The sequence below is a fragment of the Leopardus geoffroyi genome, chromosome A2 (genome assembly GCF_018350155.1).
Source record: "Leopardus geoffroyi isolate Oge1 chromosome A2, O.geoffroyi_Oge1_pat1.0, whole genome shotgun sequence".
NCBI lineage: Eukaryota > Metazoa > Chordata > Mammalia > Carnivora > Felidae > Leopardus > Leopardus geoffroyi.
In genome coordinates this window covers 98,631,814-98,647,233 of record NC_059331.1, presented here as the reverse complement: position 1 = coordinate 98,647,233, position 15,420 = coordinate 98,631,814, and the positions used below count along the sequence as shown (strand labels likewise).

The 15,420-nt window shown below is 35.7% G+C and overlaps 1 protein-coding gene and 1 pseudogene across 15 annotated transcripts in view; one reads left to right on the top strand and one right to left on the bottom strand.

Annotated features, from left to right (window-relative positions):
• PPP1R9A (protein phosphatase 1 regulatory subunit 9A) overlaps nucleotides 1-15,420 on the bottom strand; it is a 330,692-nt gene that overhangs the window by 135,956 nt on the left and 179,316 nt on the right. For all 15 annotated transcript variants that reach the window (XM_045494829.1, XM_045494836.1, XM_045494827.1 and 12 more), the window contains one exon: nucleotides 12,489-12,609. In XM_045494829.1, coding sequence (XP_045350785.1) covers nucleotides 12,489-12,609 — 121 coding nt within the window. The remainder of the gene's footprint in view (nucleotides 1-12,488; nucleotides 12,610-15,420) is intronic.
• Nucleotides 711-843, top strand: LOC123607830 (annotated as a pseudogene).

Sequence of the window (15,420 nt, the reverse complement as noted above, 5' to 3'; positions counted from 1 at the left end):
AGTAATTATGTACTGCTAATCCTATTAAGCCAGTTTTGGAGAATAAAGGAAAAGAAAGAATTCCTGTTACATGCAGTTTTATTCTCTGGATGGGACAAAGTTAAATGTCCATTTTTAAGACAACATTTTTTATACACTGCTGTTGATAAGACCCAAAAGATGCAAATGTTCCACTTACTGGCTCCCTTCCCATTATTCTGTTTATGCCATTCCCTTTTCTGTGACAACATCTTCTCTTGGCCATTTGTTATTTAAATATTTTTCTAGAAAACATCCTTCCTGATTAAATGTTACTTAATCTAAGTATCATTTTTTTTAACTTTCTACCTTTGTGCATGTGTATACATAATTTGTGTAACATGACTTAACGTTTCCTTGTGTTATTTTATAAAAGTTAACTTGCGTAGGGATGTGTTGAGGGTGGGGACTTTGTCTTATAAGTTGATTCTAAACTACTTTAATGGCTAAAACTGTGACTTTATTTCTTCTTAACCTTTGCATAAAATAAAGCATAATGCTATGGAAACAATTGCTCAATACATGCTTTGATGACAACAGTTCCTCAATGTTTCCGAGTGACCAATGACTACAGTTGTACAAGTACAGCAGTTCTCCAAGAACCTTTCATGGCAGTTCAAGTGCCTGATTTACTAGTATCTATGGAAGATAAAGGCAAGAAGAAAATTCTTTTTCTTTCAAATATTTAAAGTAGCTTTGCGCAGTGGCAGTATCATAGTCAATGAGGTTTATCTGAGGTGTGATTATTGCTAATTCAAATATTTAAAGTATACTTCATATTTTGGAAAACCGAATTAAAGTTGAATTATAGAATCTGAAAGATGAACACAGTTGGCCTTCCAGAAAAAATAAAGTAAAGCTAAAAAGCTCAAATTCTCAAAAGGAAAATCATTGTTATATTTTTATAAAATGAAAAGATGATAACGTGACTTTAATTAGGCAAGAGCATTTGATAAGAAGGATATTTTAAGAAAAGACACAAGTTTAAGGATGACTGAAAGGAGTAATAAATAAAGGACTGCAAAACTTTAAAACGGGTTTTCTTTTTAAGCTAATATGTACAGGACTGGCATCTACTGGTGAGGGGAAATAAAAGGAAAAGCAAATATAGGTTTTTACATCGTCAATAGACAGAGTAATCACAGGTGAAAGAAAATCAGGGTGATGATTATCTTAATGGACAAGAATAAAAGAAGTACAAGCAAGGTCAAAGAAATTTCTGAAAGTACACATGCTTGTACAGAATAATTTAGATAAAATGCAATGAAACAAATACAATTAAAGGGACATTTCTAAGTAGTCTAATCAGAAGGAAGATAGCACAAGTGCTAGAAAAATATAAATAGAGAAAATAATATGCTTGCTTCATTGATTTGATTGATTCATTCAGTCAGTAATTTAGTAAGAGTGAGTCAATCTTGACTGTATTCCAAAAACAATGAGAGTTATTGGGATACAAATCTGACTGAAGTATGGGGCTTGTGTGAGAATATCACACACACACACACACACACACACACACACACACACACACGTATGCCAGTACAGGGGTATGTGTGTATGCTGCAGAGACTGGAGACCTGGAGTGTGCTAAGTTACACGAAAATTACAGTAAGTGTGCTAAGAAAGGTATAAAAAATAGATTGATATTAAGAGGAGAGGGCTATTGACTTTGTGAGGTGAAGGTCAAGTGGAACCAGAGCAAAGAAAAATGCTGAGAATAGATGGATTCACAACGAAGTCATGGTGTTCTTGCAAATAAGCCAAGAAAGTCACCAGCCATATACAATGCTATCAAAATAAACAAACAGAGATGTGACCCCCCACAAAAACTAGAGACTACTGGAAATTACCTTTAGGAAAAATAACAGAACAAACATTAAAAACTAAAGTTATAAGGAAATTTGACCAAAAAAGACTGGACACTAGAAGTGGAATCAATCCATTCATGCACAGGTTTGAGTGCTTATCAAAAGTCTAGCACCAGTATGTTGCATGTGGTCCCTGCTCTCAATGATTTAACAATGAATCTATGGATACACACTCAATACACATGAATATGATGACAAACAAACATAAATGGATGTTCTACAGACCATTATATTCAAGTGTACAGAGGCCGAGAGTTCAGCTGGGCTCAACCAGTGACCTTTAAATGGTTTCAGTGATGAACGGGACACTAAGTTTAACCCTGAAGTAAAAGACAATGAATGTTGAGAAAAATAGGACTTGGGGAAGGGTGAAGAGTATAAAAGGAAGTATGGAAGTAAGAAAAGAATCTGGGTCTCAGAGTTGCTGAGACCAAAATTTCAATCCTAAAGTTTTCACTTACTGATAATCTAAAAGTCCCCAATGCTGTTTCCCCCTCTGTATGTTGTTTTAGGAATATTTTTTTAAATTTGTGGGATATAAAGAAATAGAAAAAGGAACTACTGGAAGATAGAAAAAGAAAAGAGCTAGAAAGCAGATGGCAGGCTGGGAGTGAAAGTTTCTACAAAGTAGTCCTGGAAAGAGAGAAAGAAACCTGAGGTGAAGTAAATCCAGGCCCACCCACCCTTCCTGCAAGTACTGTGGAAGTGAAGAATGAATGAAGGAGACTAAAGACTCAAGTTACAGCTCTCAGGCCCACATGGCAAACAATCCCCAATCTACAAAACTGGAAAAGCAATGAATACTTGGGGAAAAAAGGTGACAGACTGGGGGATGGGAAATTAAATGCATATCACCATTTAAATGCATATCACCACCAACAGGATAAAACAAATTCACAAGCATTTTCCTAATGCTGGACGGATGGGGGCTGGAAAAAGGTATCCTATTTAAAAGTATATAGCATGCAAAATGTTAAATGTAAATGAATGGTACTGTACCTATTACAGCAAAACTTTATTTTTTTTTATAGCAAAACTTTAAAATGTGTAACAGTCTCTTTATAATGCATTTTGATTGCTTTATTTTAGCAAAAGTTTATTTAGATGCTTTCATTCATTTACCTCAGCACACAGTTTTCTTAATCCATTTTCTATGAAACCTTAGGTTTCTTCAACTATGAATTCCTGAAAGAATTAATCCTTAGTTTAGATGAAGAAGGTTCACTATTACTACCATACTGATTGTAATGATTAGCAAAAATATGTGTGAAAGGGTTAGCAGAGTAATTGATGTATTATATGGCCTTAATACATTGTAGTTTTAGTAATTACTATTTTGACTAAGATGTGCAAGAAGGTTGGGGAAGGACATGGTGCAGACAATAATGTAATCTTCCTGATTGAAGTAGAGAATTGAATATGCACTTAAATAACATTGGTATTCAATGTTAACAAGACCTTGGCCCCTGATTGGCAAAAAATAGAGAGCAACTATACATTATTGTTCACAAAGGCTATAAAAAGTGATAATTGTAGAAAGAATAATCTTGGAACAAGGTGAGGATAAACTGGGAAAGATCAGCTAAATGAAGCCCCAGAAAATATGGCATAATAAGAGAAAGACCTGACACAGAGATATGGCACAAAGAATGAATACAAAAGAAGAATTTGAGAAACATTCCAAGGCAGGGAAATAAAAAATACAATAAGATATTATATAGGTAAAATAAATAAAACAATAAAGGATGACTAGAAAGGTTTACATCTAAAGTAATGAAAAATAGGGTCAACACAGAAAAAAATGGATTGTTCTTATCAAGGGAAAGGAAGAAAAAAAAGGAAAAGAGGAATTCAATTTATGTTAAGTTTGAGATGAAAACAAGATACAAGTGATATAATAAATAGGTTCTATATCCACCAAGATTGGGATATGAATTTGAAAGTAATTTCTATAGTCATGGAAAAAAATCAGTTCACCAACTGAATACAAAAATGAGTTCAAGAAGCTAATTTGGGAGAATTATAATATGGGGTGAAAAATATAAGGAAAAAGATCTATACAGCTGTCTGTCTCTCTCTTTCTCTTTCACACACACACACACACGAACAAAAAACAAAACAAAACAAAACAAAAAAAAAACCCAAGGATCTCATTAGAAATAAGTGATTATGATATGACACTGAAAAGTTTAAGAAGATTAGGTCTAAGAAAAGGTTACTGGATGTCTCAAACACCAGGTAAATAATTTTCAAAGCAGTAAATTGGACAGAAAATTAAGGGTATAAACTAAATACAGAATTTTACTGTGTTTTAGTTTAGAGTTGCTCTTTAATTCTGATTATTGGACTTGACCGTTGTTAAGATTAGCAATGAAAGAACAGATGATAGCACGATTGTAAAAAATGTAACAGGGAAAAAGCAAATGGAAAATAATTTGCAGAAAAAAGATGTGTCTAGTAAACATCTTGAGAAGCTCAAAAAGAAGAAATTAAAATTTAAAGAAATCTTGCTTATCAATGTATTAAAGGTTTTATAACACGATACTCAGTCTTGATTCAGTGCAACAGACTACTCTTAACACTGCTAAGGAGGTACAAACTGAGCAACCTTTCTGAAGGGCAGCTTAACAACATGTTTCTAAAGCATTTAAAATGTAAGGCACCTTGGGGCACCTGGTGAGTCAGTTAGTTAAGCATCTGACTTCAGCTCAGGTCATGATCTCATGATTCTTGAGTTTGAGCCCCGAGTGGGGCTCTGTGCTGACAGCTCAGAGCCTGGAGCCTGCTTCAGATTCTGTGTCTCCCTCTCTCTCTGCCCCTCCCCTGCTTACGTTATCTCTCTCCCTCCCTCCCTCCCTCTCTCTCGCTCTCAAAAATGAATAAAAATTAAAAAAAAATTTTTTTAAAAAGTAATGCGCCTTGACACAATAATTCCACTCTAAGGAAGTAATTTCAAAGAAATAATCAGACATATTCACTATGATTTTTATATAAAAATGCTAACCTGATCAACACCTTGAAACAAGATGCTAGTATAACAATATGTAAATGGTTTTCATATATAATACAATAGCATGATACACTCTTAAAGTCTGTTGTACAAGAGTGTTTAATGGTGTGACATAATATAATGTATTATTTAAGTATAGCCTCTAAAGTCAGATAAGCTAGATTTATAGCCAGGCTTTGCCACTTACTTGCTGTGACTGTATAAGAAAAGTCATAATTTCCTTATATATACAACAGAAATAACAATGATATGTATTTAATCAAAGCTATCAGCAATAATAAATAATTTACAAAATATAAAGAGCATAGGAGACTGCCTGACATATAGTAAGTACTCAACAGATAGTATCTCAATCCTAATTTTAAGTAAGTAAACAAAAGCAGAATATGCACAGAAAAAAATCTGTAAGGAAATTCACTGGCAGAATGTTAGTAGTGGTCAACTCTAGATGTGGGATTACTGAAATTTTTATTTTCTACTTTATATTTTTCTGTGTTTTCTAAACTTTCAACCATGAGCATGTACTATATTAAAACTTTAAAGTGTTTTCTAAAATCAGCAAATGCTAATTTGACAACTAATGATAGCATTTTGTAGTGACTGTGGATAGTCTAAAAAGTTTTCCTTTAGATTGAAGGCATTATAGTCCATGTTCTTTATTAAAAACACATATGTGCATAACCATAAAATAACTCAAGGTTCTGGACTCAATGATCTATAACCTATGGCCCAAAGGCAAAAAAAGGCATTTTCTTTAAAAAAATGTAAAGGACAGGGGGAATTAACACACAGAGTTTTGAGCTTCTGTTTGTCAACGGAAATTTTACACTGCTTGTCATATACAATTAACTTAAATAAGCAGAAAATAAAACAACATTTATAGCACTTTCTCATTTTCTTAATTCATCTGTGTACATGTACTTTTCTTCATGCACTCATGTGCCTAAAATCAGAAAACAAAAAAGTCTAGGAAAAGTACTAAAAGGTAAAACAAAACAAAACAAATACCTATTAATCTAAAATTCTATACACAAAGAAAAAAATATCCTAAAAAGCAAGAGGAAAACAAAAAGAATTTTTCAGACATACAAAGCTGAAAGAATCCACCACCACCAGATCTGGTGATAATATGTTAAAGGCAGTCCCTCAGGGAGAAGGAAAATAATATGAGATGGAAATATGGATCTCACAAAGGAATCAAGAGTACCGAAAATGGTCTCTGAGAAGACAGAAGTGATCCAAGCTATCTATAAAGCACTCCGTGCACCAGTGACAGTGACAACAGATATTTGGCACAGATTTGCTCTCTGCAGTCACACCAGTGTGGGGAAGAGGCATCCCATGATTAAAATGCAGGTTCCTGATCCTACATAATTCTTCTTGCCTGCCTCAATACAGGCAGCATTAAGCGAATGAAGAGAGCTCAGTACTGTTTGATTATTATTTTCATGAAAAGAGTACCTGTTTTAAAAACTCTTCATTCAAAAGTGATACATTCATTACAGAAAAAAAATGAAAACAAATAACAAAAATAAAATAAAATAAAAAACACCAAGGAAATAAAAACTACCTCTAATTTTAAAAAGAGAGGGAGAGAGGGAAGTTCTGTTGAGTTTGGTATTTTGAGAGGTATTTTAATTGACCTTTTTACAGGGGTAGACTCTGTGGTGATTAAGTGGGAAACAAAGCTAAGAAACTAAAAATGAGCGGAAGAAAAAGGAGACGTAAAGAAGCCTGGACAGGGGATGAGGGAAATAATTATTGGCTAAAAAGAAAGGGTAGCAATTTAGATTTACTGCCACCGTAAACTGACCCTACAACCCACTAGATCATAAGCCAGAAGAGTATTTAATACATAAATGGTTATTATGTTAGAGAAAAAGGTTCTCCTCACAGCACAGTAACACTGATAATCTCTCAAATCTTGGTGCATAATTAGAAGCACAAAAAAAAAAAAAAAAAAAAAAAAAAAAAAAGACAAGGGAGGAATCCTGGTGGTAAAAATTAAAATGGACAGATCTCTGAATCAGACCATCCCAGAGCCCAAAGAAGGCAGATAATCTGGGCTTTCCAAAAATTCTCCAGAATAGCAGAGGAAACAGCCTGTTTTTCCTTGGAAACACTGCCTACTGGAATGGAGTTTAGGGGAACGTACCTGGCTAGTTGGTAATCGTTTCCATGTGCTAAATAAACAACAGTGTTCAAGCTCCTGCTCTTCAACCTCAGTGCTGTTTCCGGTATCCCTCCACTCTGAACCTAACACCCAGAACCAGTGGGGGTAAGGCTAACAAAAATATAGAAGTTGGACAATGGTAGGGTTTGTTTAATGTTACTGGATGGTTATCTGTTGACATGATAGATCTGGGAAGGGGAAGCAAAAACAAAAATTCTACCTCATAGGGCTTATGTAAACACAGCAACCAACGCTGAGTGAAAGAGAGACCAGCTGGAGCAACATTAATGAACTCTGGTCAAAGGAGTTTTCCCCTAAATGCCAGAGACTGAAGTTGTAAGTGTATGTGAAAATACATCCATATGAAAGCAGTAATATCCCAACTCTCTAAGGGGCGAACAAGCAAAATATTTGACAAGAAGAGTGACACAAGAGTGTGTGCACCGAGAGGAAACCATCAGCTAAGGAATTATGACAGATGGACACAATTAAAACGGCAGTTTCCATTCAGGTCCTCCCAGGCTGGAGGGTGCCTCAGGGGCACAGATGGGTCCTGCTTGAGGGAGCAGAGGGAGCAAGAGGGAGTGTCTACTGCAGGGAAAGCTAAGAATAGAACTCTTCGTCTGTTTTACGTGTTGGTGCTACCCTAAAGCTGGTCAGAAACAATCAAAATGGTTTGAAAACCTTGAAAGGCTTGAATGAAGGTAAACTACATAGCAACCGTCATTTCACATTTGATAACTTTTTCAAAAAAACTGAACAGGACGGTGTTCTAAAATGTTGATATGCGAAAGCCTGAGAAACAAACATAGGAGCCAGAAACAAAGCAGATCCCAAGTGCATTTTTAATTTGCTTCTTTAGCACAGCATTATTACTATCTTTTGTCAGTTATTATCCATATGACTTATTCTACTATCAGCACTTTCACCTGTGTTGTTATAAAGATGATTTTGCTTTATACATTCATGAAAGAGGATTGGAGAAATAATTAGCGTCCTGTGTACCGACCATAAAATTCATGGCAGCAAAACCTAATGGTATTATTCATAATATTATTTTCACTAAAAATTAATTTTAGTTTACTAAAATTAACCTTAATGAACGTCACTTATTACTAATATTTATTATTAGTATTATTTTACTAAAACTTTAAAACTAAAACAGATGGTGGAAATGGCTATCATCTCATGTCATTTAGCTACATTGCAAGTTACTCTGCAAGAGGCAGGCCAGCACAAAAAAGACAAAGAGGGAGAGAAAAGCAAAAGAAGGGAAGGGAGAAAAAGGTTAGGCCTAAGTAAATGTTTTGAAAGTGATTAACACACAAGTATTAACTCATTCAACAAATATTTATTGAGTACCCCCTGCGTTTCAGGCATCATATCAAAAGGTACAGATAGGCATGAAAAGCTTGACAAGAGAAATTTCAAATGTAGGACACAGATAGTATCAAAAAGTAAGGAAGACTCAAAACTTTTTAACTACATCCTGGGTAATGCAGGAGATAAAATATCCACGGCAAATTTTTTAAAGTGCTCAAAATATGGCGTGTTTATGAGATGTTTAGAAGGGGTAAAAGCAATCACAACAGAAAAGATTTTTTGTGTAGGGGCAGTAAGTAGGGAGGAGGGAGAAAACAATGTTCTATGTAAGTCTATAAGTCTGTTTATTTAACATCCCTTGAAGGAAATGTGACAAAACTGAGAATAAATTGAAATCATTTTCTTAAAGAGTTAAGAAGCTAAAGCAAGCTAGAAAGGTTAAAAAAAAAAAAAAAAAAAAAAGACTTCTTATACTTTTAAAGCTAAAAGGAATTACAAAGAACATCTAATCCAGAACATTAATTTTGCCCATAACTGGAGTGTAAAGAACAACTTTCCTGAAGCCACATGGTGATAATTTTATTATTTTTAATTGTAGATCAAAATATATATATAGGGGTGCCTGACTTTGAGCCCCACGTCGGCTTCTGTGGTAACATCTCAGTGCCTGGAGCCTGCTTCCAATTCTGTGTCTCCCTCTCTCTCTGCCCTCCTCCTGCTCATGCTCTGTCTCTCTCTCTCTCAAAAATAAATAAACATTAAAAAAAAGAAAATACTGGGGCGCCTGGGTGGCGCAGTCGGTTAAGCGTCCGACTTCAGCCAGGTCACGATCTCACGGTCCGTGAGTTTGAGCCCCACGTCGGGCTCTGGGCTGATGGCTCAGAGCCTGGAGCCTGTTTCCGATTCTGTGTCTCCCTCTCTCTCTGCCCCTCCCCCATTCATGCTCTGTCTCTCTGTGTCCCAAAAATAAATAAAAACGTTGGGGAAAAAAAAAATTAAAAAAAAAAAAAGAAAATATTTAAAATACATATACAAGAATTACAAATTCTCTATAGAAAAATTAAATATTCCATATCAACTAAAATTTTTTTAAAATCTCACACAGACTAGAGCCATTCAATACTTTGGTGTATATTAATTCTACATTTTGTGAGAGAAAGAACAAGAGAGAGACAGAGAAGTTGGGTGGGATGAATAGAAACCATATCCACACAAGAATGGCATCACACTAATCACAGTGATTTGTAAGTCCTTAATATAATATTTTTCTATATCCATGAGTACACATAACTTTTTTAAAAACTATTAAAATTAACTGTAGGCAGCAACCAACTGTTCCTTTGTAAATTTTTTATATTGATAAATTTTAAACAACAAAGAACATTTAAACATTGTGCAAATGAGCACACCACTAATGGTGGGAATAATAATATAATTGAAAAGTTGTGAACACTGCCATAGGTCTAATAATGAGACTATATACATCTCCTCAATTTTTATACACATATAATATGAAAAGTATGAATTTAAAGATCTCTAAAGTTCCTCTGAACTCTAAAATGTAACAATTCTGTGCATATTTTATACATCTTTCTATAGTTTTTCATAAGACTTCCCATAATAACTATTTTTCAATAAATTTCAATTCCTACTTTATTCCTACCTCATTCAAGAAAAGTTCCATATGCAAACAGCACTGTGGAAGGCTTTAATTTACATAAGCATATTTAATGCTTACAACAACGCTGCAGTTGTAGATAACATGAAAATTAAGTAATTTGTTCAATATCCCATAGCCGGTAAGTAGAAGAGATAGAATTAAGACTGCTGGTCACATGATCCCAAAGATTCTGTTCATTTCATCAGGTTGCTTCTCTTAATATATTCACTGAGGCATGTATTAAGCATCTATTGTAACAACAGCACGATTACTGTACTAGGTAAACATCCATTTAAAAGGACTGAGAAAATACACACTGGGACCTATAAAGCAAACTTCTCACATCAGTGTAAATACTGAAACTATGTAGGATAACAAATCAGTAAACAGGTTAAGAAAAAACAAACCTAATTTTAAAAGTGAGTGATGGAAAAACAAATAGATCTAAGTTTAGAACAATGGCAACTGACTAAGTGCTAAATGCAAAATTTTCTACCTTTTCTTTTTTTTAAAAAAAAAAAAAATGTTTATTTATTTATTTTGAGAGGGAGACAGAGAGCGAGCTGGGGAGGAGCAGAGGGAGAAAGGTGGAAAAGAGAATCCCAAGCAAGTTCTGCACTGCCAGTGCAGAGCCTGATGCGGGCTCAAACTCACAAACCCTGAGATTATGACCTGAGCCAAAAACCAAGAGTATGCTTAACTGACTGAGCCACCCAGGCGCCCCTCTACCTTTTTGGTTTTTAATCAATTCGTATTTTGGTTTGGCTTTGTGACCCATTTAGACAGATGGTTCATAATAATTTCATACTGTTTGAATGCTAACAATAAGAATTATTCCCTCTGATTTTAGAAAGCTTTTAAAGTTTTGGTGAAACTTAAAGAGAAAAGATACAGATCTTACAAACAACTTTTAGCTCACTTGGAAGAAAGTTTCTTCATTAATAATGGGAAATATTTGTTACTACCATCATATAACTCCTTCAAAGGGTAAAGGGTTATTTCCAAAACTACTTGAAAAGGGGGAAATGTTAACAAATTACTTTTTAACACAAAATATTAATATCCCACTTTCTTTAAGTGCGATACACATTCAATCAACTGAACATTCACGCAAAAGATTAATTTCAGACCTTCTCTGTTCAAGTGTTATGGGAATACAAATGAGGCTATTGACTGAGATGTGGTCCCTTGCCTCACGGAAAAAGAGATGATACTGGTGTGGGTTTCTATTTAAATAAATCAATTTAGTTCCACTTGGAAAATATCTATGTATATCAATGTGTTTTTAGGATTACAAAAGAAATAATGCTACCATGGGTCTCACCAGAGATTTGCAAATGATTTTCAACATGTTTTATCATTTCTTGATAAGATGGTTAAGTGATGTATGCTTAAACCTTGAAAAAAAATCAAAGTGCTCCTAAAAAAATAAGTTAACATTTCTTTGAATCTGGCACTCATATTTTTTTTAAATTTTTTTTAACGTTTATTTATTTTTGAGACAGAGAGAGACAGAGCATGAACGGGGGAGGGTCAGAGAGAGAGACAGAGAGGGAGACACAGAATCTGAAACAGGCTCCAGGCTCTGAGCTGTTAGCACAGAGCCCAACACAGGGCTCGAACTCACGGACCACGAGATCATGACCTGAGCCCAAGTCGGCCGCTTAACCGACTGAGCCACCCAGGCGCCCCTGGCACTCATATTTTTGGATCAACTTTTATTTCTATAGCCAACCTCTGCTTCAGCCCCAACTTGATGCAGCAGGAGCCTAGTGTGAGGATTTAATCAAAATCTTTAGAGATACTTGTAGCTTGAGATGATGAAAGCTAAGACATAAAACAACAATCATCTGATGTGCTGGCATGCATCCAAATTACCCAAAGTGGGTGTTTAAGTAAAGGCTCTCAGATTCCTCTCTGAGAGATTTTAATTCCACAAGTTTACTTGGCAATCAAGAACCTGTTTTTAGTCAGAATACATTTTGAGAAATGTTAGCTCCAGAATTACCATCATTGCAGAATTAGGGTTCCTATTTTTCCTTCTACCTCTGTCATTCTCAAAAGTGCCAAAAATATTACCATTTGTTTTGATATCTCTGAAATGACACTAAATGCTCATCTTCACAGTACATATCCTTCTATAATACACACCCATACTTCTACCCACTTCCCACCAGACAGATGAATGAATACATATCAGAGGTAGAGAGATACAGATGATAGACCCAACCACCTATTTATTTAACATACATTGAAGAAAGCAGGTATTCTGCCTACAAATCATAAAGCAATTCAAAGGCTTTAACATTTTCCTTTGACAAGACACACTCCAAAATTCTGTCCTAAAAAATCAGAAGAAGGAAGCCACTGAAAGAAATTCCCAAAAAAAATTTCTTAGAAGATTTTAGTTATTAATGATAGTAGTTAGCTTACCTGCCATCCCTCTGGGCAGCACCACCTTCTGTTACTGTTTTGACAAATATTCCCAGCTTTTCAAGCCCGGCATCTGCTCCAACACCCATTCCAATAATGCTTATACCAAGTCCATCCTCATCTATGAAAAAGGGCAAAAAAACCACAACAACCTAAGTATTATATGTAAGTTAGCTGGTGAGACTTATTTATTGCCTTTAATTTTGTTCTTTATGGACTACAGGACATGCTTGCCTTGGCAGAATATTTTTTTTTCTATTGCTGCGGAGAAAAGATATCAAATAAGACCCCCCAAAAGGCTTGTGGGTTTAATCTCATTTTATTACTGCAAGTGGCTATTCATTGTCATCCCAAGAAAAAGTAATAATTGGATTACTGAGTAATCAATCTGCCTTAAAACACAGCCTCTCTAAATAATATTTTAAACACAAAAGCATACATACCAAAACACATATATATTACTTTAAATAAATGTGATCTTAGTATATCTAAAATTTCCCCTTCATTCATGTGGTCTTTTCCCTTTTACTTGTTTCATATCGCCATTCATGTTAATCAGGTGGCATGTGTCTTTCATGACTTTCCCTAGTCCTACTATACAAGCATATAAAAGTATCAACAACTACAACATATATGTATATATATGCATAAATACAAGTACACGTACATATATGTATGTGTGCGTCTATGAAATGGCTTATTTTTCCTTCCTACTTGCTTTATACAAATAAGATCACATTGTACCTAGTTCTCTCTGCAGCTTAAGTCTCTAATTCAATGATATATCATGGATATCAACTTACACAGCCTTAACTCACTTCTAATGATTGTATAATATATCCTGGTGAGATGGTGTCGTAACTTATCCAACCACTTCTCTACTGACAGGCATTCTCTTTTGTTTCCATGTTCCTTGCCTTGTGAACAACACTGACAAATATGTTTTTAAATTCATTGACAATAATATGTTTATCCATATTTCCATTTGTCTTTTCTGTGAACATACATATTTTCACATCAATGAAATAAAAGATACACTATTTCGCATTCCACATTTTTGGGTTAACATTCAAAGTTATTTTCTGATAGCCTCAAAGTCTTTGTAACCATTGTTGTATTAGCTAGCTGCATAGAAAAACTGACACTAACCTGATCAATCAGCAGCGTGGATTGTTAAAGGAAAACTGGCTCACAGAGTCAACAGAATGCTTGACACTTTCAGAAGACTTTTTAGCAATAATATTTCATACAGTAAGTATTCTTTTTTTTAAATTTTTTTTCTACATTTATTTATTTTTGAGAAACAGAGACAGACAGCATGAGCAGGAGAGGGGCAGATGGAGAGACAGAGACACAGAATCAGAAGCAGGCTCCAGGCTCCGAGCTGTCAGCACAGAGCCCGACATGGGGCTCGAATCCACGAACCGTGAGATCATGACCTGAGCCGAAGTCAGACACTTAACCGACTGAGCCACCCAGGCGCCCCATACAGTAAGTATTCTTAATTAGCAATTTTTTCAGTAGGGTTCATCTCACTGGTTATTACTCCTTGACACCGACTTCTGCTTTAAGTGTTCCTAAGTACAATTAGTAATCCTAATCTTTATTCTACATTTTTCAAAATCATGCCACTCAGCACAAGTGTGATTTGTTTACTCAGTTGTGTGCTAAAGAAAGATTCATAGAGAGTTCTCCCTGGACGAACTCTTTGATGTGACCCCCACACGAAGGGACTTCCACATTGGTTAGAGGCACAGGTACCTCTCCAGTGTAGAGCTTCAGTGGTGACTAGTGCGCAAGTAATCACCATAGACGTTCCTTCAGCCCTTATGTTTAGAATGTTTGCCCACACGTGACTTCCCATTCTGATTTTATTCTCATCATGTCTCTGGTACAGATACTCACGTTCATCCAGAGGCTGCCTCTGGTTAAAAATTTTCCTACATTCATTACAGCTTTAGGGGCTCTCCCCAGAATGAGTTTTTTCGTGAAAGGGAAACTTACATCCGTACTACAGGCCCTTCCTCACTAGTCACGTGGACAAAGTTTCTTCTCGCCCACAGGAATTCTCCTGTGTGTACGAAGGTGAGCTGCACAGCTGAATTCTTGCTCACATCCATCATACTCACGGGGTTTGCTACAGTGGGAATTTGTTCATGTTGGTGAGAGGCTGAATGGTGACCCAAAGCCTTCCCACAGTGTTTACACACATGCAAGATTTTCTCCCCAGAGCATCTGCTCTTGCTTTAAGAGCCGATCACTGTAGACTCATCCACATTAAATGATGCCATACATAGAGTTCCTCTCATATATGAAAGCTGCTACATATTAAGCATTTAGCCAAATTCTTGCTCACATTCACTATATTTATAGGAGTTTCTTTTCATTGTGAATTATCACACTGTCAAGCCAATGTTGAGCTGTAAGTGAAACTTTCCCATGATCAGTACATTCAAAGAGCTCCTTTCAAATGTAGATTCTCTGTGCCATCACGCCATTAAGCAGCTCCTTCCTGCCACTATCCTGCATGAAAGTGATTTCTTAGTTTTTAAGTGCATTTTCCCTGCCTGAACTCAGGCTTTAGTAAAATTATCTTCCTGCCTTAGCAGCCCTTGTTGCTGTCACTGGAAAATTACGCAGATTTGCAGAGCTGTAAACCCAATAGTAGAAAAAGAGGTAATAGCTTGAGCCATCCTCAATTCCAGTGCAGACTACCTGAAAGACAAGATGATAACTCAAACACAATTAAACGAAGAATACAATCAACCCACAGCGACCAGATGACTGATTTCATCCCTGTATGGCTCTCTGGGAGATGTGTCAAGCATAGGTCAAGTCCAGAGCCACATTCTTGGAAGGCCACTAATTCCTGTGGCTGTCAAGAACCCAGCAGCCACCTGGTCTTCCTCTGCAGAGGGACAGGCAGAGCACT